The sequence below is a fragment of the Tripterygium wilfordii genome, chromosome 14 (assembly GCF_013401445.1).
Source record: "Tripterygium wilfordii isolate XIE 37 chromosome 14, ASM1340144v1, whole genome shotgun sequence".
Lineage (NCBI taxonomy): Eukaryota > Viridiplantae > Streptophyta > Magnoliopsida > Celastrales > Celastraceae > Tripterygium > Tripterygium wilfordii.
In genome coordinates, this window is record NC_052245.1 from 10,742,795 (window position 1) to 10,768,916 (window position 26,122).

Sequence of the window (26,122 nt, forward strand, 5' to 3'; positions counted from 1 at the left end):
AGAAAGAAAGAAAAGAAAACTATAATCCAAGGCAGACGATATGTTAAAAAGAAAGAAAAAAAAGCACTTGTAGAACAATAAACGCTTCTAGAACCCATGGTGCTCGTGGGGACACCAATCTGTTTTATATATATATATATATATATATATAAAATTTCCACACAAACCAAACCCACTCGCTATGTGTATATATTGACAGGGTCAACATTAGATATATATGCATTATAATTTCCACACAAACCAAGCCCACTCGCTATATGTATATATATATTGACAGAGTCAACATTAGAATTTACACTTATCTAATTCTTTAAACAAAACTCTGAAAATCTCTGCCATTGGAATTGATTGATATTTGATATAAAGAAGCTGTTGGATTGATTTCATGTAAATTAAAATCCTTGTTTACTTGAAAAGTAAGAAGTACGTTAATCATATAATTTTCAACTAAAACAGACAATTGGAGTTGAATTAAGGCCTAGTCCAAACCATTTGACGGTTCAAAAATTCTAAGTTGGTAAGCCAATTCAAGTCTTGAAGAGATTCTAGAGGGGTGTCTAGGTCACCATAGATGAAATTTAGTCACTTCGTTGAAAAACCTTGCCCCAAGTAAAATGACCAAAGAAGAGCAGAAAGAACAGAAAGGAAAACTGTTACATGTTTGATTTTTCCTTCTTTTTTTAATAGATACAAAAGAATCCAATAAAATCTACGCATTAATTCCAGTTAGCTCTATATATATGGTCAGGACTCTGTATTGACTTCAAAAATCAACCTTTGACTAATCTTCCAAGCCATTATAAATTTAAAACAAAACCCACATTTTACACTGCCTAGTAAATATCCCTCTCTCTCTCTCTGTCCCTCTCTCTCTCTCTACTTTTCCATTCATCTGCTCCAAAAACCAAAATTACTTGAAGGGTCTCTTGTCAATTTTGAGGAATAAACATGGGTTTGAAGCATCTTGGTCTCAAGCTTAAGGTGATTCTATTTCTATCATCTCCATATCTGCTTTCACTCTATGAATATATATGATCATCTCTGTAACACCTACTCCCGGATTTCCATACACGTATGCTTTACTAATCCACTTATGCACAATTAATCTCACAACCCACTTCTTCATACATGTTCCTAACAAAATTTCGGCAGTTTTTCCTTTATATTTTGAACAACTCACCTGCAAGAAATTCAAATGATGGCCTCAGACCCTCACTTATAATACTTGTTCCTAATACATCCTTTATTTGTTTATTTCACAAAATCATACTTATCTATTATTAAACCACACTTAAGAGGTTGAGGGTGTTACAATCTCTCTCTCTCTCTAATCTTGGGTTCCTGAATGAAACAAAGATTATGACTAACGTGCTATTGGGTTCAAAGAAAGATGAGAGCTTGAATAGAATGTCACCAGTAGATGAATAGTCTTGTAGTTGGTGTATATGAAATGTGTGTTCTTTATGGTGTAGGGATTTCGTTTGAGACTTTTTCGCATTGGAGATGTTGGGATGAGAAGAAGAGAGGAAGAGATGGAGAAGAAGCCTTCATGGATGATACCAATCTCTCATGGCTATCATGTTGTTGATAAAATGGATGAGTCAGAGCTGGACTCTGTTGTGGTACAGAGAGAAGATATTGAAGGACTGGAAGTGTGGTTTTACGGAGTTTTCGATGCTCGAATTGGAGATTCTGTAATCAAGTATATGCAATCTCATTTCTTTGACAGATTTCCAAAACAGGTAATCAGAAAAAAATATCACACAAGACAATTGCAAGCTTTATTAGTAATTGTTCTGTTCACAAAATGTTTTTGTGGCTTTCAGTGTCGTATAGGGAGAAAGAGCAAACAGACAATGAGAAAAGCATATCTGAGTGCAAGAGCAAAGGCTAGGGAGGCACAAAAATCAGATGAGAAATGCATGGCAGGCTCAGCATCAGTGATGGTCATTAATGGAGAAAAACTGGTGATAGCTAACATGGGTAACTACAGAGTTGTAATTTGCAGAGATGGCAAGGCACATCAGATAAGCACAAGGCATCACCGAACGGCCAAAAAACATTGGTCCAGTGGACTCTTTTTGGGTACTAAAATTTCTCCTCACTCCACTTTTAATCATAACTCACAAGATTCAGTATTGTAAAAATGTGAATTATGCTGTGTGTGTGTGTGTGTGAAGGTGGCATGTTATCATGGAACTACAAAAATGCAAGAGGCAGAAGCCATGACAAGGGCTCGGAGGTTGCTGTAGGTGCTGAGGGGATCGATTCTGGTACCGAATTTGTGATTCTAGCAAGCAATGGCATATGGGAGGTAAAAATCTGGGTTTTGTTCTTAATCATAAAGCATCACAATTCTATTTTAGAGAAAAGAAGCTTCAGAGAAATGATAAACTTCTTCATTTCATCTCTACGGCATTACTCACAGAGAAAGTGATATTGCAATATTGCATGTTTGGGCAGGTGATGAAGAATCAAGAAGCTGTAAGTCTCATTCATCACATAGAGGATCCACAAGAAGCTGCTGCGTACCTGGCCAAGGAGGCTGTGAATAGAATGAGCAAATCCTGCATTTCTTGTATTGTCATCCGCTTCGACTAATTCATATTAGCTGTGTTGTTTAGTTTTTTTAGAGTAATAGGGCCATGTATTGACAAAGTGAGACAAACCATCAAGTCCAGTAGAATATTTATTTTTTTTGAAATAAAATTAACCATCTCTGACGTCAGAACAGGTTTCCCTTACACTCTCCACCCACAGGAAAATTTCAAAAATTACCCAACCTGATCCCAGGAATCTAAAGCATTAGTCTACCGGATAAGTCTACATGTAGAGCTTTAGATGCTTTAGACAACAAACTTTACATCTATACAATTCTAAGGGGTTCGTTTAATTAGTTTGGATCAAGACTGTAACACTTCAGCATGACAGTTCAGAAGCAACTTATGAAGGCACAACTGCAATATATTATAGCCACAAGATCACAAGTTCACAACTTCAAGTGTTAATATCAAAATGCGGCAACACAAGCAGCATAATATGACGTAACTGATCAGAATTACAGAGAAGTTGAAATCTGATAAATCCCAAAAAACTATTTGCATTCCATAAGAATATCAAAATATTAGTTTCACTGCAAGTTCAGGTATACAAACCCATACCTCGTGCATTGTCCAAGTCCAACCAGTCATCAGTTAGAGAAGGTCCAGAAGGAGCAATAATGCAACGCACAAGAGAGCTGCTGCAGCCCTTAGGGCAAGCTGCATTTCCAGGGTCATGGTCGAAAAGTAGGGAGTTATGACTACATCCCATTTGATCAAGATTCATTGAAAAAAGAACACCCTAAAACTCTCTTGAAACTCAAATCTTATGGTTTGGGTATTGTCACGTCAACACAAAATTCAAATCATATTTTTCCCTCCTAAACCCCAACAAAGAGTTGGTGAATATCAAGGAATTTCAGGCTATTAGAATTTCTAGGAATCTCATCTCAATCTATATGGGATACTGAACGTAGGGTACCACCGTAGAGGAGTTATCTGTGGATGTACCCAGCTACTACCATTATTCCGATATCATGTAGCCAAACCATGTCCATTGTTGCATTGCATGACACCAAAAATCCAAGAATATATATATATATATATATATATATTTGTTAAGTGCCATAAACCCAAGACATCTTCCCCTTTCAGGCAAACGAGATACTGATTTCATCCATGAGAAGCAAGAAAAAGCTACCTAATTCACCACAAGAAAAGAAACAATTGATTGGGTATGTACAAAAGATCATTTATACAACACGTTCAATAAACACTCTTTCCAGATTACAAGGCCAGAAGATCAACAAATACAGAAAACACCAAAGAATCCCAGGGAACGTGGAACCAAATAAAACAAGATTGTTGCTTCCTCACCTTCAATTTCAGATAGTCAGCTTCTTTTCACTGGTCTTGCTCCGGAAGGGTGACAACAAAGAGAAATGGCGACCATCTGCAGCAATATTAATAATTTCTTGGTCACAAGTCTATATCCATTTCAATAGATAATATTCGTGACAAAAAGTGAAACAGCAAAGAATGGATTGCAACAAGTTGATGAATGCATATTGCATAGGAATGCTGCTTACTCTTCTGAGTACTACTAGCAGTGGGTGTTTCATCCTGAGATATCAGATTCTTCAATGTATGAACTGGTGAGAAAACCAACAATAGTAGTCAGCTCACAAACCAGATATAATCATGTATAACTAGAGCTCTCATTAGAACTACCCAGAAACTGAAAATCCATCAAGAACTTCCCAAACTTTCATGCAGACATTCGTTCAGGTAAACATAGATAAATCACAAATTTGTTAGGCATATTCCAATGTATCAAAGTTCACAAACAGTCTCCTTGAAAATATACTGATCAACCACCTTGGTTAAGTAATTAATCTTCGCACAGTTAAACGGTAAGTAGAACTGTGTTCAAAGCTTCGCATAAAGACTGAATTGTTTTGAAGGTTTCAAGGTCATTTGTTTCGCATATTCATCACCTCCACTACTGCAAATACTATCATGTAAACTTATATGATTTTATTTGAATTCCAATAGCACTCTCATTAAGCTCAATTAAATTAATTTTACCAGAAGCACACGAGTCCCATTTTAATGGACAAGAAGCTAGTAAGTTCTACAAAATTTCAGTCCGTTAATTCAAATTCCTTTTTACGCTTGTATCATAGAAATTCTCAATTACAACATTGAACATTAAGTTATGCTTGAACATTGCAATATGTGACTATGCCCGAGCTACCAACCAACTTCTAAACAATTTGAATAACAGTATAATTTAGGGGGAAGGGGCACATGTGGACAACAAAGTAATTGCAAAAGATATTGATGCAACTTTATCAACTTCCATAAATCTTTTGAATGAGAAACCCCGTAGCATAAATTGGACAGATTCCTAGATACTTATTTCAATCATTACATGTTTCTGCCACTTTTAGTCCCAATCAGTAGGACTTTTTTATATGCAGGCCAATCACGCATTTCATATTAAAGTGCAGTTTACCTTCGATGGATGAAGAAGCATTTGTAACCATATTATCAGCATCTGAGCCATTGACACTGACATTATTCGATTCAGAATTACATTCACCCGCAGTTGAGCTATTAGTCTTTTTTCCAAACTTCAACAAACGTCTAAACCCTTTTGACGATTCCTTTATCTGAGGCTTATCTAGCACTTCTGTAATCTTTTCTAGTTTTGAGTTTGTAGAATCAGCTACATGAACTTTAACAGTTTCCATGCCCATCGTTGCCATTTGCAAGTTTGTTGGGGGTGCCCTGCCATATTCAGAATTTCCAGTACACGGGTCTTCCAAAGAAGAGACTCGAGCATAAGGAGCTTGGTATGGCTTTTCAACACCACTAGAGCTTGAAATGCTGGACGGCTTCTTCTCCGCATGACCCACATGTCCAGTTGTGACCTGATGACCATGCATGATGTTACACGTAAATTTTCAATACATCCATGAATATGTAAAGTGGCCAGAGGAGAACTCCTATTACTCTTTCCAGAAAGATGTCCTGGGTTTCCCTCGGCGAATAACTGTATTTCTATCATGAGAAGAGAGATCACAAAACCAATTTAACAGCTATTCCAAATGCAACAGTCACAACGAGGACAGCGAGCAAACAGTAAAGCTACATGTACAGCTAGTTCTAAAAATAAAAATGCAAATTCCATGAAGGTAGTTGAAATCAATTGGTAATAACATTAGATTATAACTAGGAAACTTACTGCTGCGGTGATCTAGTGCCATGCTGACAACTACAAACAGTTTAGCAGCTGTTGTTTTCAGACCAATGTGATAATGACTACAAACAGTAATCCTCACATGCTCTCTCTCCTTAAATCTGAAATGCTTCCATATTTACATTAGTTTAATCTCTTCTGTAAAATATTACACTCATTATTTGCACTGAATTTTACATCACATAATTTCAAGACACTGCCCCATATGCTATAAATAAATTTAACTCATTCAATATGCAGTTTGTCAGACATTTTTAAGCTTCATGAACCCTACCTCACGAGCACTGGGTGGCACTGGTACTTTCCGTTCAACAGGTTCTCTACCATCTCCATGGATGGTAAGAGATGAAACTGGTGCATGTATAGGTGCGTAATCAGCCAACGGCTCAGTTTTATCCTCTATTTTATAGTTATTAACTGGTCCCCTCTGTAGGCAAATACTTGCTTCTGATGCATGTACAGCGGGATTTGAGGATTTCTCATATTCAAGCATCACAACAGTCTTCTCAACTATTGGATTGTCATCTCCATCACTGTGATGCGAAATCTTGTCAGAATTCCTCTTTGCGTCCAGGACTTCAGGAGCTGTAGAAGCTTTGGTATCATTCGCCTTATTTTGCTTTTCTTTTATGCCTGATTTCCCTTGGGCAACACTAAGACCTTTGGCCATTTTAATTTTCAGTTCTGGAAGAGAAGCAGCCTTGCTTCTATCATGGTTCACAATGGCTGATAGATTCTTGCTTTCCTGCCCCTCAGATGCCTTTTGCTTTGATGATGGTCCGCTGCTCCGTGGCTTCATGGAAGAAACCTGAAGGCTGCCACTCATTTTAGGTTCTGACAGTCTTCTAACCCGTGCCATGGATGCCTTCGTATCAGGTGTCACAACACTGTTTTCTTTCTTTGGCTCAGGCAGTGATGACACGGACCGGCTCAACCTGTTTCCACCTGATTCGTTTCCAGCATTCAATTTGCTGGATTTAGATGCTTTGTGGGAATTGTTGGATCTTGCTGAAATAGTTCCGACAGGAAACCTTTGTAGAGGAGACACTGGTCCAGGTTCTGAATCACTAAATTTTGATCCTTTCTGAGAACTTGGGGAAAGTTTTGTTGGCAATTGTTTTTTTGTTTGCTGAGATGGTGATTGAGTAGGAATGGAACCACTTCTGGCAGCAATTCTCTTCTGCCTCTCTATCTTCAGAGCTTCCAGCCGCTTCATCTGTTCCTCTTCCTGGAAAAAGAAAAATACATCAAGCTACATAAATATACAGACTATAGTTGAACAAGAAGATGCTAAGAGGGACAGGAAGTCGTGCCCAAGCTCAAATTATTGGAACCAACAGGAATTAAATTTGAGACAACAGTTATGATAAGCAGGATCACCAGGCCACTTGTATGCGTTCTAACTCTTCACATTCAAAACAAAGCATCAAATAATAGCCAAATACCTTCTCTTTCTTAATTTTTTGTAGATCAGCTTTAAAGTTTCTTAGCTTCTCAGCGCGTGCTCTAGCTTCATCCAGCGGACTTGGCTTCGCAGGCTTACCCTTCCTTATTGGCCCAACAGTCTTCTTCTTATCCGAAGTATCTGCAGTAATTTTGGATTTCTGGTAATTGTCTGACTTCTTAGAGCCGCGCTTGGCATCAATTACAGCCTCCTTATTTTTCTTATGCAATGAGGCACCATCCTTGGATTGAATCTGCATCTCATAATCTAAAGCAGGGTCATAACCACTTGATCCTTTTTCCATTCCGCGTTCAGGGATCAATGATAATTCGTCTGGTTCGTAATTGACTCTGTTTCCAGTCCTACTAGACAAGCTTTCTGCCCTTGGATGTGCAGATGGCAATTCAGAATCCATGACTATAGCATTTCTATCACCGGATCCAACTTGATCTAATGAATTAGACCTCAATGATACCACATACGAGTCATCGTCCATGTTTTGTGGTGACCTCTTATCCAAATCATAGGTTGCAGGATCAAATCCATTCAGTGGATCTGATGGAGAAGCTGTATAACCTGATTGATTTTGCCTACGAAGAATAAAATCATCATTTGTACTCCTCCTATATACACCTCTTCTGCCATCTATTTCCGTAGACTGTAGGTCCATATTACCATTCTTCGCACCTCTACCATCACCAGAATTACCCAAATTTCTAGAAATCAATGATTCATCATTTGATCTACGGATACGAGACAAGTTTCCATTAATTTTATGCATATCGATTACCTTGGCTTCTTCATACTCACCTATATCTCTTCCGTCAAATGCTAAAGGATCATCGGCCACCTTACTTTTTCTCCTGACTCGAGCCTCCTTTTCAATTGCAAACAAATTTTGGTTGGAGTCACGTTCCTCTTCATCAGCATCTCTCAGCAGATAATTTTGAAATGCTTGCCAATCCCCACCATCTGTCTCCTTTGCATCAGCTTTTCCTTCCTTGTCAGATGGATCCAATGCATCAACAGGTTTTGCATGACTTCCATTCCTTTTCGAAGACCTTATAGAATGCTTGTGCTTCATATTTGGAGTACTGGCTTGTGCATCTCCATCGTCTTCTTCCTCAGTTAAAGAGCCAGAAGCTGACTCTGATTCAGTACCAGAATAGTCCCCCCCTTTCGAAGTGATATAATTAATATTCCGAATAACAACCATGCCCGATTGCTTTCTACCTGATCGGTTTGCCTTTTTCACCGGTTCTCTATTTCGTGAAGCTCCCTTTTCCCTGTCCTCATCGTCTTGAGAGGTCCCTTTTGAACCATCCATCTCCCATGTTTCTAATTCGGTATTACCATCCCCACTATCAACGGATTGCCGTCTCTGTCCCATCCTTTGACCAGATTTATGTCTTGAATCCTCAGTGACTGGATAGGGCGACTGAAAAAATGGGCTATTTCCTTGATGGTTCTGATAGTATGGCATCCCTTGCATTGGATATCCTTGAAAGACTGGCAGTGTACCAGCTGAAGGATGTATTGGCCAAGGAGGGAACATATGATGTGGAAACTGGCCTTGAAAATATTCTTCTTGTCCTGGCGAGAGATGATGGTCCACATAAGGCTTCTCATCTGACACGAGCAGATGCCATATTTATTTATCAACTTGGAGATTTCAACAAAAAGATAAGAAGTATTGATAAACTTATGGAAATAAAATTTAGAAACAAATTAAACTACAATGGTAAACAACACCCGCGCACAAGGCTTCCGCAGTGGTGTAAACCTTATGCCCACATAATATGTGGAGAGACTATTTCCAGGAATAGAACATGTGACCTCTAGGTCGCACCTCTGGAACTCTACCACTAGACCACATATTCGCCTGTAAACAAATTAAACTACAATGAGGACATCATTAATACTATTTATTCCAGAATAAAAATGCTTTACAAAATTATTCAAATTGTTTCACGCACCATCATCATAATCATCATCAAATCCTTTATCTCAAATAATGTCTGGGATGACTACATGAATTCAGGAGAAATTAGTGAAAATCCATCATATGAATTCTCCTACGCCATTCATTCCAATCCAAAGCTACATCCTCACCTAATCATACAGAGTCCATGTCCTTTCTTATCACTTGCATCTATGTTTTTTTGGTCTTCCTTTTCTCCTTTTAACATCTACCACTAGAATATTTTCTTTACATACTACCACACCAAAATATTAAAGTTGTTTCACAGTTAAATTTTTTTGAAGCACTGAGGGCTTCAAAACCTCGTACTCATGTTGACACCTATACCTAGAGGAAGTTTTTTTTTTTAATATTGATTATGCACAAAGCAGAAAAATTTAACAGCATTTTTCAATCTGCATGATAGAATTAGAATTAAGGAGACATGTTTTAGGAAAGGAATCTCACTTGGAGTAAAATCTCATGAAATTGAAGGAAATGAACTACACTAATATGAGGGTATTTTGAAATCCTATGGGACCAAGGCACAAAAGGTGAAGTAGGTCAGTTGGATGTATCACTAATTCAGTTAATTTTAGCAAATGAAGGATCAGGTTTTAGCTTCCTTGACGTTGAGGATGGAAGCACAATATTATTTTTGTGTTTTGTTCTCCATGACTTAACTTTCAGCAAAAGCTGACCTATTCTCCATGCAGAGACTTCAATTTAACTATAATGCATAGACAGTTCACCTCTTCTTCAAAAATACAAAATGCATATCGACAAGTTAGTCTGTGAATTCAGCAAACCACCATATCAGAGTAATTAATGACTTATATCCTTTATATGTATGTACGTATGTATTTTCATCAATACCAAACCTCTTACATTTTACAAGCTCGTACCTGTATTCGAGTTAGTACTTGCTTTCCCATTGTTTTCTGAAGTTTCATGCCCAGCTTCCTTCATTCCAGATGCTTTTATCGCAGAAAAATCTGATTGAGTAGTCATGGCTTCAGCCGCTTCAATTTCAAGCCACTGGCCAGTTTCGTGCTTTCCTTTCCAAAGTTCCATAAATTTTAAACACGCATTCCTGTTCATGATTAAACCATATGAAATTACTCCCCAGGAGGCTTCACAATGGCTAGAGTATCAACAAATGATAAATTCGTCCTTGGAATATTTTATTGGAAAATAACATATATCACAAATGCAGCTTACATCAAACGTAAAGCTCCGAAGCTTTCTGCAAAGGACATTAAAGGTGCCATGTGATCCATGTCAAAACCGGCAGCTGCAGCACGTGCAAAAGCCATGCCTTGCTCTTTCTGCAGCAAGGTTTTGCGTGTCTCTAGGACTTTCAAAAGCTGAATTCTGCTCAATATCAAATTTTAAATTCGGCAAGTGATTAGCACTCTTGATTATGCTAATGTAATAGAAAAACTAAAGAAATATGCAAGCACAGATAACAGTATCATAAAGTCCCACAAGTACATTTGTCATCATACTCTGAGCCTTTTAATTACCTATGTACAGTACATGAATAGGCGGTTTAGTCCTGAACAATAACTAACTAAATCTTCTTGGTGGATACACACACATAATAAATCCAAGAAAAATTAAAGCATGGAAAAGTAAGTTTCTTATGATTTGATTCTTCTCCAACGGATAGAAGTAAAAAACCATAAGTAATTCAAGGAACTAATAGTAGAACTTAACCACATATATGGCATCTCTACTTCGCGAGCTACAAATAGATGCACTTAAAGGCGAATCGATGAATAAAACAGCATCAAAGTACACCAGCTTTAACGTGTTTGTAATTTAAATAATCAATAACCTTCATCTACTAACTTTAATTCACATTTTTCCAAAATCTGGGTTTCTGTAGCACATACTTGGAATTTCCCTCCTGCTTAGCTGAACCATTTCCCTCAGGTGGATGTGCACTAGGCTGCCAGATATATAAAGAAACCAAATTAGAGAAATTTACAGGAACATTTTATCAAGATTAGTTTTCGTTTACTGTCCCTTCACCTTGTAGAGTACAATAGCTGTCTCCTCATTAGAATCCATAATCCTGCCACCTGTTCAAAACCGTTCAGTGTTTCAGTTTTCATTCAAACGCCACCAGGAGCAAGAAATCAGATGTTTGAATCATAATCAAATCAGATGAGTACAGACAATCAAAATTATATTTATATCATTCTCTCCCCCTCTAAGAAGAATAACATCAGACTTTATTATGAAACAAACACCAGACAAAAAATCCAGTTCATCAGCACCTTCAAAGCTTTCCGCTGACTTTTCTTGATGATCAACCTGAAACAAAAAAAGGAAACTGAATATAAATCTAATCTGCAACTTACACTTACAGTTAGAGTTAAATTTTTTTTACTTACCGTACTCAACCCTATATCATTTCTTCCTTGAATTGCAATTGCCTCCTCAATCTGCAAGATCTCAGATTCTAAGGTGTAGACTCGTTCTAGGACCTCCGGAGTGTTGACAAAGCGAATAAACCTATTGAACAAAAACATATCATCTGCCAAGCCAACTTTTAGGGGGTGTGATTTCAACATTGCATGATCAGCTTGATAAGCTAAAAAATGGGCAAAATTGTTTTTTAGCAGAAAGATCAATTGGCATAGAAGAAAAAAACTATGCAATCTCAGAATGGAATGAAAAAGGTTGCTATATTAGTTTAACATCCAAAGCACGCAGCTCTAGCTTTGCATCCTAAATTAAATTATAGAGAAATGTACAGTTGGGTCGAAATAGAGTCTTGCTCCCCACACTGTTACGAAGTGGTCATGGGTTCAAACCTTCCCACCCCCAACTTACCTACATAAAAAATTTCTTGCACTATAAAGTTTAATGCTCTTCGACAAACCAAAGGAAAAGCCAGACGACAGTGGTAAACGTTTCCGCTAATAATTGATATCACATATTAATAGGGCAAAGGTACTTGATGAGCTGGATCTTTTCTGCAAAACACTATCCTAGCAAGAAGTATAGGGGAAAAGACTTCTATTTTGCGATGTATTACTTCAGGTCCTATTATAATGATGATGGGTTCCCTCTCCTTTACTTATTCTTCTAAAAATAAATCTACATCCACTTGTATGCTCAATTGTTCGTAGAAAAAGAATTTCACTAATATTTATTGAGATTCGATTGGTGAGATGCTATGCCCCTTCTTTCCTTATTCTAGATAAGGCATGCGCAGGTGATCCGTCAATGGAAACTTAGAGAATCTCAGAGTAGGTTAAATTGTCAACATGCGTGGATAATTTTCAATACTTCCTTATGTTGCTAAAAAAAAGTATTTCAACAGCAACACCATGCATAATTTGGCAGGCAGATACGTAAATTACATTTTTTGCCATCAGAAGTATAAGCTATTCTATATATGATCTTTTTTGCCATCAAAACTAAAAAGTAGAAGCTATTCTATATTTGTTCCTCATGAGAGCTATACTTCCACTAATTTTCATTCATATATTATGTAGCTGGTACCAGCTAGTCGAACTTGACTATAATTTGAGAAAGCATTCTCAACTGAAGAATGAACAAAGTTCATTTCTTCTCTACAGGCAAGAATTCAGGGGGAGGGTGGACTTAAACATATAACCTCTTGGCAATGGAGATGAAGTTCAACCACTCAACCAAGTGCCGATAGTCCAATACCCAAGAATGAGCAAAGTTAGCAAGCTCCAAATATTGAAGAAGTATATGAAAAGATAACTCTCCCGAACAAAAAAAAAAAAACGCGGACACATAAGAGCCAAGCATCAAATAAAAACTATACAAACCTTTCCACTGTTGCCTTCGTAAACCACGTTGCATCACCGATATGCTCTGGCTCAAGAGTAAGTGAATATCCCCCCTTGGCCATCTGATCCTGTGCAGTCTTCAAGTGGGCAAGAAATGGTTCGAGCAAACCAGAAATTATTTTCTCCGTTTTTCCTTTAGCAATTATAACCAAATCACACCTGGAATTAATGCAAATGTCAGGTATACTCCATTAATACAATTAGTCCCAACCCACTACGCCTATTCTAATGTATAATTGAGCCCTATTTGGACAGTAACTTCTATCTTAACTCTTAAAACTGCAAAATTTGACCAGGGTAAACCAAGAATCGAGGGGAAAAAAACACCATTTCATCAAGAAAATACACAAATGAAGCTCAATGATTGAAAACACCCTTTATTGCAATAACAACACACAAAAACATACAACATGGAAATCAAAACTTTTAAAGGAAAACATAAGAAAAGAAAGAAAATCATACATAATAAAGCTAAAAATAGTAATGCATCTACGGATTGATAAATCAAAGCACAATTAAATTAACTGCATATGCATATCAATTAAAATAACTTACCGAGTTCGAGTTGGTGTGAGCTGAAACACGACCGAGTCAAGCCGAGTTGAAGACTTCATTTTCGGCAGCAGAGACAGATCCTTCCCCCGGCTGAGATCGCTCAAAACTTCAATCAAAGGAGAGAAAAGATTCTCAAACCAAAATCTTCTTCATCCGAAAATAAATATAGGTTTCCCTCTCGTAAAGATAGCTCAAAGCCTCAAAGCAGCACCAGAGGAAAAGTCATACAGAGAATCGAAAAGCAAATCCACTATCAACAGAGAGTTTTAGAGAGAGAAAATGTGCATGTGAGAGAGAGAGAGAGAGAGAGAGAATCCAAGGACTGAAGAGAGTGAAAACTTTTGGCCGAAATAGAAAAATGTCACATCGTTTTGGTCGTTATTGAATTTTTCAAAGTAATAATTGAGAAAAGAGAAGGGTAAACTCGGGAATACAGAAAGAGTTGACCAGCAAATATGAGGAAAAAGCTGCAGGTTTTTTTAATTTTCTCTCCAGATCACGCATTGGATTTGGTATTGGCCACTAAAATTACTGAAATAGCCTTACAAATTTTCCTTTCCAACGGCTACGTTGAATTTTTTGGCAGCTACAGCGACTGACGATTCCACTGGCTTTCAGGTTTGCGGATCGAACTAACGTGCGCACCAATCATAGTTTATTAAATTATTTTTTTTAACATAATTCAATAATCAATAAATGCTTTGTTTTTTTTTTTTAAAAGAGAAGGGAGAAGGGGATAGAAATGGGGAGACTTGAACTCGAGACTTCTATGAGATATCGCACTGTCATCTGAGTTATTTGTGGTTATCTTACTATTGAAGAAGAATACCCTTTTTCCTCAAATAAAATAATTATAATAATTTTTCTTTATATGTTAATCTTTTGTTTATTTTCTCTCTATGTTAATAACCCTTACCGACAATAATAAATTCATAATTGTTAGGAGCAATGAAAGTAGGGTACTAAGAGCAACTTCAGTGGTGTAAATTTGCTGGCCCAGTAAAAATTTATATTGGGTCCCACTTCTATTACATAAAAAGTCAAGGCAAACACGTCTCTCAATACAATCACACCAACAAAACACATCTCCCAATATAACCACACCAACAAAACACATATTCCTATACATTTTCCTTCCCACCCAACATGGTAGCCAACAAATTCCCATGCCCTTCATGTTGTCCCCAATAAAACTACACCAAAACACAATCTTTCAATATAAAACACATCTCCCAATATAGCCACATCAGCAAAACACAAAACCCAATACAGCCACATCAGCAAAACACAAAACCCCATACATATTTGTTGGTCCAGACAAAATAACACCATTGCAAGTGCTCTAATTAATGCTTATTTTCTTGTAATGTTTATGGGGGTACTGAGAAGAAATTCATTTTGTCCCTTCATAAATAATATTAATGATATTATTATATATATATATATATATTTATCAAATCATCATCAAATAATCAAGTTGGGCTGAATGGATATTAATTTCATGATTCCTCTCCCCACCTATATATCTATCTAAAATCTTTAAGAAATACCAATCTAATCAGCCGAAAGTAAAGTTAGGGAACAGTCTTTCAATGTAGGTCCAGTGTCCTCCAACTTATAGACATGGAATAGGCGCAGTCCCAATGTAAATGAAAGGCAAAGAAAGGGGAGGTTGGTATGAAAAATTATTAGAATGGAATGGTATGGTATGACAAAATTTCTTTAAAGGGAATTTATTTTTTGCTGTTGTGGTGGGTTACATGTTTTATATGGATCTTCACCAAATTATTCCCAAATAATTGAATTTGTGTTGTGTCTACGATGACTCCAAATTCATGCATTGAACCCCTCACAGGACATCTCAATTATACATTATATGCTTTCTAGTTAATTTGTACACCCACCATTCTTAATAATGCACAAGTTAATTAAGTTTGTGTCAAGATTAATATGTCATATTGGATTGACATAACACAACGTACGAGTGATATATAAGTAAATGTCTTGCACTTCGAATACAACGGATGTGTATAAATAAATAATGCTTTGAGGCCATGATATTGGATACCCATTGAGAATTCGGGTAATATGTTGGACAAAAGATGACAGTATCCTTATGTGGGCCTAGTAATTCCTATGAACACTCCAATTCCTCAAGGACGAGTTTTCTGGGTATAAGATTCAACGACAACTACCCAACAAATATGCATAATTCGTGACTCAGAGCAAACAATATCCTTTTTGTATTGTTTAGGTTGGACTTACATAATTTGCTAGAAAGATTTATTCCCAGTCAACTCCGACATCTCATATGGTTAGCTGGCTGGGTTACTCAGTACAAAATAGTTATAATCAATAGTACTAAAATTAACATCTTAGAGAAAATTGGCGATCATAGATTTTCTTTGGTCTTCCAACATCAGAAAAGCTTCTCAAAATCACTTTATCACCAATACCACCACAGTCTTTTGAAGGAGAAATCCCAACAAGCTTGGAGCAAATTTTACCTATAATACCTTGTGCATTATTCTCATCATCTTCATCAGGATCCAGCAACCGACCCGATTCTTGAATCGGATGGCAATTCCATTTGTGTTTATCTTCAAATTCCTCCAAGCCTCCTTGAGAGTAGTTGCTGTCATTTGCAGCTAATTCATATATGGAACTTGTGGAGGAATATGAGCCAAATGAAGAGGCTCTTGATGCTTCGGAGGATGTTGATGATGAAGATGAAGATGAAGAGTTAGGAGAGGGAGTGAAATTTCCAAATCCTTGAATCTCTCTTGTTATTTTGAGTGCTTTCAATCTTGCTTCTTTCAGTGGCTCTCCTCCTCTTAGAAGTTCAAGTATGTTCTCTGCTCTCTTTTCCATGTTAGCACCCCAATTGAACCTAAACATACAATAATCAATAAACTTATATATACATATACATATACATATATATATATTCTCTATAGTTCCTATATATCACAATTAATTTTAATTATATACCCTTTGCCATCTATGTGTTTGAATGCCCCAAGATCTTGAATGATATCGAAATCGCGTTGGAATTCCTCTGCAAATTCTACAGGACCATGCGTTAGTAAGAACTCCAGGAGTACCAATGATTTGTACAGCTCCCTCCAATGCTCCCAGTTTATGCTCTCGAGCCTGTATCACATTGTCAATTTCTAATTAAGCAAACATAAACAAGATTTGGGTTCTTAACTAAAACAAGTAAGCAAAAAAAATTGGGCACTCAATCTACAATTTCTCCGCATGCACACATGAACAAAATGGTGGTTCTTGGAAGTCGTGATCGGAAATGTATACAATTTTGTTTTTACAGAAAGACTGTTTCTAGGATTTGAACCTGCGAAGCATAAGAAACATGAAACAGCAAAAAGAATCTGAACAAGATAAACTTTTCTTTAGGTCTATTTAATCGATTGAAGTTACCTGTTGTGAAGAACATCAGCAACTCTCCAAAAGTCCTCAACGTCAAAGGATGCCTCAGCAATTGTACTCATTGTTTTGGCATCAGGGCTCCCTGGTTCATTATTTGTTGCTTCCCCAGCCAACCTTCACACACATACACACACACACATATATATATATGGATGACACAAAATGTGTTAGAATAACGTATTGACAATTAGCTTTATATAATTCAACAATAATAACTAATAACTAACAAGAGTGGTTGGTTTACAGTTCAGCTTGTGTAATATCAGTTAAGGCAAGCCTAGCAGTTCTGTACTTGTCATGGAGAAAAGAGCATGCTTGCTTCTTCATCTGGTTTAACAAAGAGATTCCCATGTCTAATTGAAGAAGAAAAAAAAAGAGTAGTCTTAATTTGATTATAAGCAGCAATTAAGCTTCACAACAATACTTCCAAATTAATTATGTTAAATTAAAGGACTCATGCATCTATAAGACAAATAAGAAGTCTTTCATGAAAATCATCTTCCAACACTTGTGAGGTGTATATTAATTAGAGGAATTATACAATATTTGCATGGGTGTGCATGCTTTTAGGACTAGGTGTTTGAAGAGAGATTGTAGTTCAAGATTTGACTTAGTAGTGTAAATTAATTTCAGTTTCTTTTAAACTTTTTTTTTTCTTTGTGTAAATACTTCTCCCTTGAATTTGTGCCTGAAAGAGAACTATTCCATAGCATGAAAGTTAGGCCCTTTAGAAGAATTTGTGTGTTGGTGCTTGGAGATCTATATTAGATTCCAATTCCTAATCTAATAAGGAATGAAAATTTTAATTAGAAGTATATATATTTTAACTCCACAATTATCACTAAAGCATTAAGTCTAATTACCAAAGTTCAACTACAAGAATTAATCATAAATGAAAAAAAGAAGAAGAAAAGGTCACGTATATGGTGGATTCTCTTGAATCAGTATTTTGTAGGAGAGTAAATAAATAGGGTTGCACTTAAGTAGCTCGCAACCTGCATTTGGTTTTGGCCTCATGTATGCTACTACTTTTAAAAGAAAAGGAATTTAGAACCCATACGTGACTTTGGAACTTTGGTTATTCCTACAAATTTTGAAGAGGCTAAGAGACTTGGAAAGCATGAGAAAGCAAGTGAAAAAAAAGCCAAACATATTCAAAGCATATTCTTCATCTTCTTCAACCAAGATTTCTTCCATTGTTGTAGCTTTGAGCTCCTTACTGTAATTAAATCCGTCAAAAGCTATCTAACATTCATTGTAACCCTAATTTATAAAGAGCATATCTTCTTGATTTAGTTTTGATTATCCCTATTTTATTGACCACTCACGAATCATGTAAAAGTTATGAACGTTACTTCTAGCTACAGTGGTACTCTGTTTTCATTTGGGTATGCGATCTTGGATTGTTGTTGCATATATATTCAGATCCTGTTGTACCTGCAACTATTTTCTTGACATATCCAATAGCAAGGAAGTTTTTCTGATGGTATGTCTTTAGGAATCTATGATACTTTCAACTTTATGATTGTATTCCAAGCTAAACACTATCCTTATGCATCTATTTCACATGTTAGGCATGGCCAGTGTATTTAGCGGTTTCCTATTCAGTGGTGTATGTATGGTTCCCTGGTAAATTCTAGTTTGATCAGGGAAGCCAACGAAAATGAATATGCTAATGAAGATTACAAATTTGGTGAAGAAGAAGAAGAAACTTATAATGTTGTAGCTGTTCATGGTTATTTTGGTCGATTGATCTTCCAATATGCTACTTTCAACAATTCTCATTCTTTACATTTCTTTCTAGCCGCTTGGCCTATATAATAGATATCTGGTTCACCATCTTAGGTATTAGCAGCATGGCTTTCAACCTAAATGGTTTTAATTTCAACAATCTATATGGTTGATAGTCAAGATTGTGTAATCAATACTTGGGCTAATATTATTAATCGCGCTAACCTTGATATGAAAGTAACGTTCATAACTTCCCTCTAGACTTTGCAACTGTCGAAGCTCCATCTACAAATGGATAAGACTTAAATCTTAGTGCAGAAAATATACTTTTATTGTGGAAATAAAGAATCTTTTAAAAATAGCTGATGCAAATGGACTAATATCAAGGGAAGGAAATCACATTCAACGTAAAAGGGTTCGTAAGTATTAATGTTGAAATTTTATTAGCATTAGGGTTTTGAATTGAATTGCGCTATTAGGAACAAGTTGTTTTAATAAATTGAATTTATGATACCTTTTAAATTATAGAGGAAAAAACATTTTATAGCACTCTTGGACTCCCGAATTATTAGTATCATATGACTTCCACCTAATTTGTGATTGTTTTCGCGGAAACCGAAACACTTAGGCTTATTGTCTTCACTCCACTTTTATAAAATTTCTGGTGCAGACAATTTCCTAGTTTTTTTCACAAGAACTTGACATAGTAATGACAAGGGGGGCCCGGGGGGGGGGTGTGGAACTTCGAGAGTGCAGTACAACGAAGAATGGGTTATTATATAATCCGTCAATGAAAGTAATTAATATTCCTTTTTATGTGATCATAATTTTCTTTGATACTACTAGAGTTCAACTTTGCCGAACCACTTGTTGTAAGACAACTCCTTTGTAGACAATATATAATAGAGCAATAAAAGACAGAGCAATCGAAACAGTAAAGAGAAAGAATAAGAGAACACAAGATTTACGTGGTTCTGCAAGAGTGCCTATGTCCACGAAGTCTATGACTACTTTCACTATGAGAATTGCAACATTGTACAATTGCCCTAGAGTTTCTCGACTGGTACGTACACTATGCTCCCCTCTCGCACAACTTTCCCTTTACTAGAGCTCTTAGGTCTCCAATATGAGCCATTTTATTCTTATGTCTCATGGTAGCATGCTCCAGTCCCTTTACGGAATTTTCGTTATTGAGTTAGCTATACACTTCACATGTTTCTAGCGATTCACATGATATCATCAAATGATACAAGTCTTGGATAAGAATCTACAAGAACGCCCTTGTTAACAATCCTTTATTTCGATAGCATCCAGGGTTCAAGAAAGCTTCACTAAAAATTTATAGTCCTTTGCTAGGATTTTTTTATAATCAAAAGAACCACCCAATTCAGCATGTCATTCGGACAGCTAAACAACCCGCACCACGCTGACGACAAGTAAGATTGGGTTGAAGGCCCATGCGAATGAAAATGAGGCTCTTAACCCATTTTCAAAAGTGGGCTGAATACCCACAAGACTAGGGAAACCCCAGAGAAATACTCTCAATTGGTTTGAACTCCCAAAACCCAAAGATATAACTAATTGAGTTATTGCATAACTCTTTTTTTGTGGTAACCCTATTGCTAGAACTCCCTACAAGGACAAACCTAAATCAAATGTTGAAGTAGCCCCATTAAAATATAATGGTCTGAACTCTGAACTAGCATTGGGTATCTCATGAATACCGTACATAATATTTATATTATGCATCAAAAATGAAATATTTTATTTTACACTTCTTCTATCATTTTTCAATATAAGTCGAGTATACAACGACATATATATATATATATGAGGAACTAGACATTTCCTTCTGAAGAGAGAATAATCCAAATATCTGAATCGCTCATCAAGGAGGAATGTTGAAAGTCATGCATCTGTTCCGTGATCGTTCAAAACATGAATCCTCACTGAAAAAAAACCCAAAACTTGCCATGGAGACTGATTCATGAATCTCTGTATGTAGATCAGAACAAGAGTGGGGGGGAGTGAAATTTATTGAACATTTTGTCTATCATTTGAAAACTTTTTCCAACTCATTCAAGGAAACGCTATTTTGTAAGGAATAAAACGTTTTATCTTGTTGTCTTCCTTCCAATTTAACTTCATTGTAGCTGTCACCAATTTGTTTTCTATAGAAAACGTGTATAAAATGAATTGGATATGGTCATATAGATATAATTCAAAGCAGATTCGACCAAAGCTAGCATTGATTATTTAAAAACATATAACAACTGAAGGAAAAGACGACATGAAAAGAACACGGGGTTGGCACATCAACCTTACATCTCAACTCAAATTCTATTCCCCTGAAAATTAAATTCAAAATATTAACTAACTAGACCTCCTAAAAATGGTACTTTTTTAGGGCAGAAAAAGCTCATATCATATACTACCAAGTTCGATCTTCACAGAGATAGCTTCAAGGTCAAATCCAGTTTTGTGGCGCCAGATTTGGCACTGCTCTCTCCTCCTGGTCCTGGGGCCACGAGAGGACGATCCAATTGTTGAATAAGTAGCTTGGAGCCATCAACGTATGGCTCTTGACCCATCACTGCATGTTGATCAGTAGTCTGCAGTCGAGGTGTTGGATGTGGGGGTAACCCCATTCCAACTCCAAAGTTTCCATCTACCCTTGGAATTTGACTTCCCCCAGCACCCAAAATACGTGGTGTGGGTCTTACAATAGCCTGCTGTCGTTCTTGGTACATCGACGACGACGGCGGACCATAACCAGTTTGGCTAAGTGGAGGAGGAGGCACCACTGGCATAGGAGTAGAATTAGTCTGCTGTCGTTCTTGGTAGATCGATTGACCATAACCAGTTTGGCTAAGCGGAGGAGGAGGAGGAGGCATTGACATAGGAGTAGGATTAGTCTGCTGTCGTTCTTGGTACATAGACGGACCATAACCAGCTTGGCTAAGTGCAGGAGGAGGCACTGGCATAGGAGGATTAGTCTGCTGGTGCTGGTGCTGGCGCTGGCGCTGGTAGGGGTGGTAAAATTGGTGGTTTCTAGGAGTAGGAATATTGATTGGTCCCCGCCTCATTCTTGAGGTGGATCGATGATTCTCATCATTCATATGCAATTCAAGGTGGTCTATGAGAGCTTGAATGTTCACAAAAGGCTGATCACAAATTCTACAAGCAATTGTGAGGCGTTCAGGCCATTGAACACTAGCATGCCTATGGCTAGTAGATCCATGAACATTGTTATTCCTCAAGTTCAAAGGATATCCAGCCATGGCTAGCTAGTTCAACCACAAATCTAGAGAAATTCTTTGAGAAAGATTGAGATCACCCAAATGCAGATAAACCCTCTAGGGTATTAGGGTGTATTTATAAGGGGGAATTAATTATTCTACCATATTAAGGTTCTCTAATGGTATGATATAGATATATATGAAATTCTCATTAATGTTGCCCTTCTTGACTTTGAATAATAATTTTCTGTCATTCCATAAGAGAGAGCCAACTAGATAACCTCTGGGCGCACTTCATTAGGGAAGTGGTTTAATTGAAATAGTCAGATTTAGAATAAATGTTATTATGCATATTGATATGAATCCAGTACATTTTTAGGAGTGAATTTATTGCTGTTAGTTTTAATTAATTACCTGTTATTAAGTGATGCATTTTCTTGAATCACAACTGGATTTACCTATTCACATAAAGCAATTGAACAATTATAGAGTATGCACACAATTATATCAACTCATTATTTCTTTTTAATCTCCCTTTTGTTTGGTAAATCAATAAAGTTGAAAATTTTATGAAGTTTACATTGATTGTTCACATTTTCGATAATTTTATTACCTCTTTAAAAAAAAAAAATTGGTGAGTAAAAAAATTCACATATCACTACATTAGATAATAATTTTTAGGGGAACATTTGTTACAGCAAAAAAATTCATTATCGCCACTAAAAATAATGAGCGGCGACATTTCCACCGTAAAAAGTTACGTCACAAAAAATATGTAGCGATATCTGTTGCCGTATTATGTGTTGATATTAAGATTCAAAATGTCTATCCATTTCCATTGTATTCTTAGCAACCAAAGGAATCAAACAAGAAAAGAAAGCTAAAACGAGTTTTCACTTGTTACATGGGGGTCGCATGCGAGAACTACAACTCGATTAAGACGAAGATTAGATTTGACGAACACAAACAGAGATTTGTGGAGAGATTTCAAGGATCTGCGATATAGTGAGCCAAAAAGAAACGAAACAGGCTTCACAAATCAATAATCCAAACACTATATAAATAAAAATAATTGAAGAACAAAGAACCTACCGAAATCACGATTTCGCTTTAGATTTGTTGTTTGAGGGAGAGCAACGATTTAGAGTAAAAGGAGCGAAGGAGACTGAAATTTTATTTGTGAGATTTATGATTAGTAGAGGCGACAAAACAATGTTGCCGCAAATAGTCAAAGTTAACAACGGTGACATTGGCCATTACTGCTAAATATTATATATGTTTCCGCTCAATGTTATGTATTATTTACGACAATCATTTATATTACCGCTATTTACTTACATATTTGTGGCGATATTTGTTTTTGTTGCTGATAGCCTACATTTAACGGCAACACTATCCGTCACCTTATATATATATATATATATATATATAAGAATTCTCACATAAGGATCTAATGTAACGGTGTAAAATAAGGGTTTATGTTTACACCATTGATTTGAAACATGTGATACCTAAAACAGTGGACCCCACTTGTCATCTCATTCATCTACACCATTAAAACGTAACTCTTATTTTACACCCTTACATTAGACCCTTATGTGAGAATTCCTCATATATATATATATTTGATATATTTTTATGTGTATTTTTTAGTAAGTGTACATATATGTTTGTATATTTAGATTTTGATATTTGAAAATTTTCTTTTTTACTTATTACCTAATAGTAATGAACAATACATAATAATAATAATAGTAACCTTGAAATTATTCTTTCTATTATTGTTAATATTAAACAACAATACATACCAATACTTATGTGTTTTAGTTATACATTTATATATTATTTCATCTTACATGATTTTTATTTAGTTTTCATCAATTTTAATATGTATTTATGTTAACCTTTTAAGTTACTTTATGAGACTAAATATTAAGATGAATGTTCATGGCTTTCTATTATTTGTTAAAAAACTGCATGATCGAGGCAAGAGTGATGTATACACTTAATAGTTAGATCAAAGAAATTATAGTTAATAAGACAAAAGACATACCATTAACTCCTTTTTTAAAAAAAAATCAGAGTGGATAAAAGTATTGCCATCTAATTAATTGATTGCCCGACATGCCAAGAGATACTAGTCATCTAACTTAAATATAAACTAGCTAGTTTACTGGGGTTAGAGTGAAGGGGCATATGAGAAGCGCAATTCAGAGTTTTAGATAGTCCACAAGTGCAAACTTTAGGACTTATATGCCAAGGTGTCTTATCAAATGTGATAGTGTCTCAATGTATATATAGTTATAGACATCATGAAGAAAGAAAAAAAAATTCTCAACTTCTCAACTCTCCAAAGCCATCAATCGGATTGGAGAAGGTGGAGATCCTTCTTCTCCTCCTCCCTCTTTGTTTTCTTTCTTTTTCGAGCGGCAACCTTAGTATAATTGTCGAATAATTTGAGTTATCTTTGTGTTCTTCTTGTGAGTTTGTCGATTGACAACATCAGTGCGATAATGACGAACAAGAAAAAGATGATGATGGTCGATCTCTTTCGATCTACACATGGATCTGTTTTGATTCTACCTCAAATTGTTAGATTTTTCTTCGATACAATTTTAAACTGATAGATCTGGTTCTACAGATGTAAGTTTGTTGTTTCAATCCTACCTCAGTGTGAAGACAAGAGTCATCTGTTTGTTTTGTATGTTTTCATTTTTTTTCTTCAAAGTCGGATGTTCTACCCGTTGTAGTACATCCGGTGTCCGTTGGTACCAGTAGATTTTAATTCGTTTTCGTTTGTTATTGGGTTTTGTCTTAATGAGTTTCGTCTACCCATTCGACGGAGAAAATTACCACATGATGTGGTATTCCGTATTGGTTTTTAACTAATACAATAAGGTCTTCTGATCTTTCAAAAAAATATAGACATCATGAAAATGAAAAAAAGAAGAAGAAGAAGAAGAAGAAGAAGAAGAGAAATTCAATAGGAAATGAAAAAAAAATGAAAAAGACAAAGAAATGAAAAGAGAAAAAGGAAAAAAAAAAGTAGAAAAAGAAGGGGGTGGAATAAGGGTATTAAATGAGTGTGGCTAATTCCATGGTATTTCAGGATCATTGAATATTTTCTCTTACAAACTATGATGATTAAACATCAAAGAGAGAGATTGAGATATGGTGATTAAACATTAAAGAGAGAGATTGAAAAACTAAAGTAAAAAAACAATGACATAAATAGGGATTAATATATTAAACAACAAAACACTAGTTAAAAAGACCATGAAAATGAATACAAATTGACTAAAAAAAAACACGTATCTGTTACAAAACTAAGACTTAAAAACCATATGATATGGTGTTCATTCATTTTGCCAGATTAAGCAACATATCTAGACATGAGTTTATTTTCAATACTAAGATCCACATTCAATGTAAAAGGCTCTTACAATAAATAATTAACGTTGAATTTTTTATGAGGATTTAAGGTTTAGGGTTTCCACTCACCCTGCATTAAATTTGTTTCAATAATTTGAATCGTTTATAAGGATTAAGGTTTAGGGTTTAGAAGCACCCTGCATTCTTTGAAAGGTCATTCTGCTTATACTTAAAAGATAATTGTTTCAAACAAAACAAGATGAAGGACAAAGAGTTGGTTTAGTGGTGACCTAGACCCTAAATTTATCAAAGAAAGAAAAAAGAAGATCAAATATAAAGATAGAAGAACAAAAACTTGAAAGTGAACACCAAGTATTGAAACTGTAGCCTCTATTAAGGTATATGGAGAATCTAAGGAACAAAGATAAAGAACCTCAGTTTTCTCTTTGAAAATATTGATCAGAAGTTCAGAACATTTTTAATTATGCATCAAAGACTAAGAGGATTGCTGAAAGTGATGAATCGCTAAAAGTTATGACCTAACATCAATATAATTACATGAAATCAATAAGTATTAGTGATTTGGAAAGTGATGAATCGCTAAAAGTTTGTGGATTTGTTTCTTATGATCAAACTTATATATTAAATTATCACACGCTTGTCAAGCACGAGGGATCTGCGGCCTATTGTACATGCGAGTACATGAGTTTATTCGGTGCACATCTGAAAA

General features: G+C 35.9%; 3 protein-coding genes across 4 annotated transcripts; 1 reads left to right on the top strand and 2 right to left on the bottom strand.

Annotated features, from left to right (window-relative positions):
* The first annotated feature begins 827 nt into the window (after nucleotides 1-827).
* On the top strand, nucleotides 828-2,652 carry LOC120014293 (putative protein phosphatase 2C-like protein 44). Its single transcript, XM_038866211.1, has 5 exons — nucleotides 828-981; nucleotides 1,473-1,742; nucleotides 1,827-2,085; nucleotides 2,181-2,314; nucleotides 2,464-2,652. The coding sequence occupies exons 1-5, from the start codon at nucleotides 949-951 to the stop codon at nucleotides 2,599-2,601; spliced, it is 834 nt and encodes a 277-aa protein (XP_038722139.1). The 5' UTR covers nucleotides 828-948; the 3' UTR covers nucleotides 2,602-2,652.
* Nucleotides 2,653-2,937: 285 nt separating this feature from the next.
* LOC120014294 (COP1-interacting protein 7) lies at nucleotides 2,938-13,923 on the bottom strand. Of its 2 annotated transcripts, XM_038866213.1 has the most exons (14): nucleotides 13,601-13,923; nucleotides 13,025-13,204; nucleotides 11,612-11,732; nucleotides 11,495-11,531; nucleotides 11,247-11,296; nucleotides 11,108-11,163; nucleotides 10,431-10,583; nucleotides 10,115-10,302; nucleotides 7,251-8,878; nucleotides 6,080-7,033; nucleotides 5,059-5,476; nucleotides 4,130-4,192; nucleotides 3,918-3,993; nucleotides 2,938-3,260 (listed from the first exon to the last, which is right to left on the bottom strand). In XM_038866213.1, the coding sequence occupies exons 1-13, from the start codon at nucleotides 13,657-13,659 to the stop codon at nucleotides 3,926-3,928; spliced, it is 3,975 nt and encodes a 1,324-aa protein (XP_038722141.1). In that variant the 5' UTR covers nucleotides 13,660-13,923; the 3' UTR covers nucleotides 2,938-3,260; nucleotides 3,918-3,925. The 2 variants fall into 2 exon arrangements, with proteins under 2 accessions (XP_038722141.1, XP_038722140.1); XM_038866212.1 differs by lacking the exon at nucleotides 2,938-3,260 and having other exon boundaries at nucleotides 3,746-3,993.
* Nucleotides 13,924-15,967: 2,044 nt separating this feature from the next.
* LOC120014235 (epsin-3) lies at nucleotides 15,968-17,401 on the bottom strand. Its single transcript, XM_038866153.1, has 4 exons — nucleotides 17,295-17,401; nucleotides 17,042-17,164; nucleotides 16,592-16,753; nucleotides 15,968-16,490 (listed from the first exon to the last, which is right to left on the bottom strand). The coding sequence occupies exons 1-4, from the start codon at nucleotides 17,399-17,401 to the stop codon at nucleotides 15,968-15,970; spliced, it is 915 nt and encodes a 304-aa protein (XP_038722081.1).
* Nucleotides 17,402-26,122: the final 8,721 nt, after the last annotated feature.

Bases quoted from the DNA above. Each gene is read 5' to 3' on its own strand.
- LOC120014293 (XM_038866211.1), top strand. From the start codon at position 949: ATGGGTTTGAAGCATCTTGGTCTCAAGCTTAAG. The intron at 982-1,472 runs GTGATTCTATTT...TTTATGGTGTAG, and splicing joins ATCTTGGTCTCAAGCTTAAG to GGATTTCGTTTGAGACTTTT. The intron at 2,086-2,180 runs GTACTAAAATTT...GTGTGTGTGAAG, and splicing joins GTCCAGTGGACTCTTTTTGG to GTGGCATGTTATCATGGAAC.
- LOC120014235 (XM_038866153.1), bottom strand. From the start codon at position 17,401: ATGGGAATCTCTTTGTTAAACCAGATGAAGAAGCAAGCATGCTCTTTT. The intron at 17,165-17,294 runs GTAAACCAACCA...ATGTGTGTGAAG, and splicing joins GATATTACACAAGCTGAACT to GTTGGCTGGGGAAGCAACAA. The intron at 16,491-16,591 runs GTATATAATTAA...TTGTATGTTTAG, and splicing joins AAACACATAGATGGCAAAGG to GTTCAATTGGGGTGCTAACA.
- LOC120014294 (XM_038866213.1), bottom strand. From the start codon at position 13,659: ATGAAGTCTTCAACTCGGCTTGACTCGGTCGTGTTTCAGCTCACACCA. The intron at 11,532-11,611 runs GTAAGTAAAAAA...TTTTTGTTTCAG, and splicing joins ATGATATAGGGTTGAGTACG to GTTGATCATCAAGAAAAGTC. The intron at 11,164-11,246 runs GTGAAGGGACAG...TATATCTGGCAG, and splicing joins CAGCTATTGTACTCTACAAG to CCTAGTGCACATCCACCTGA.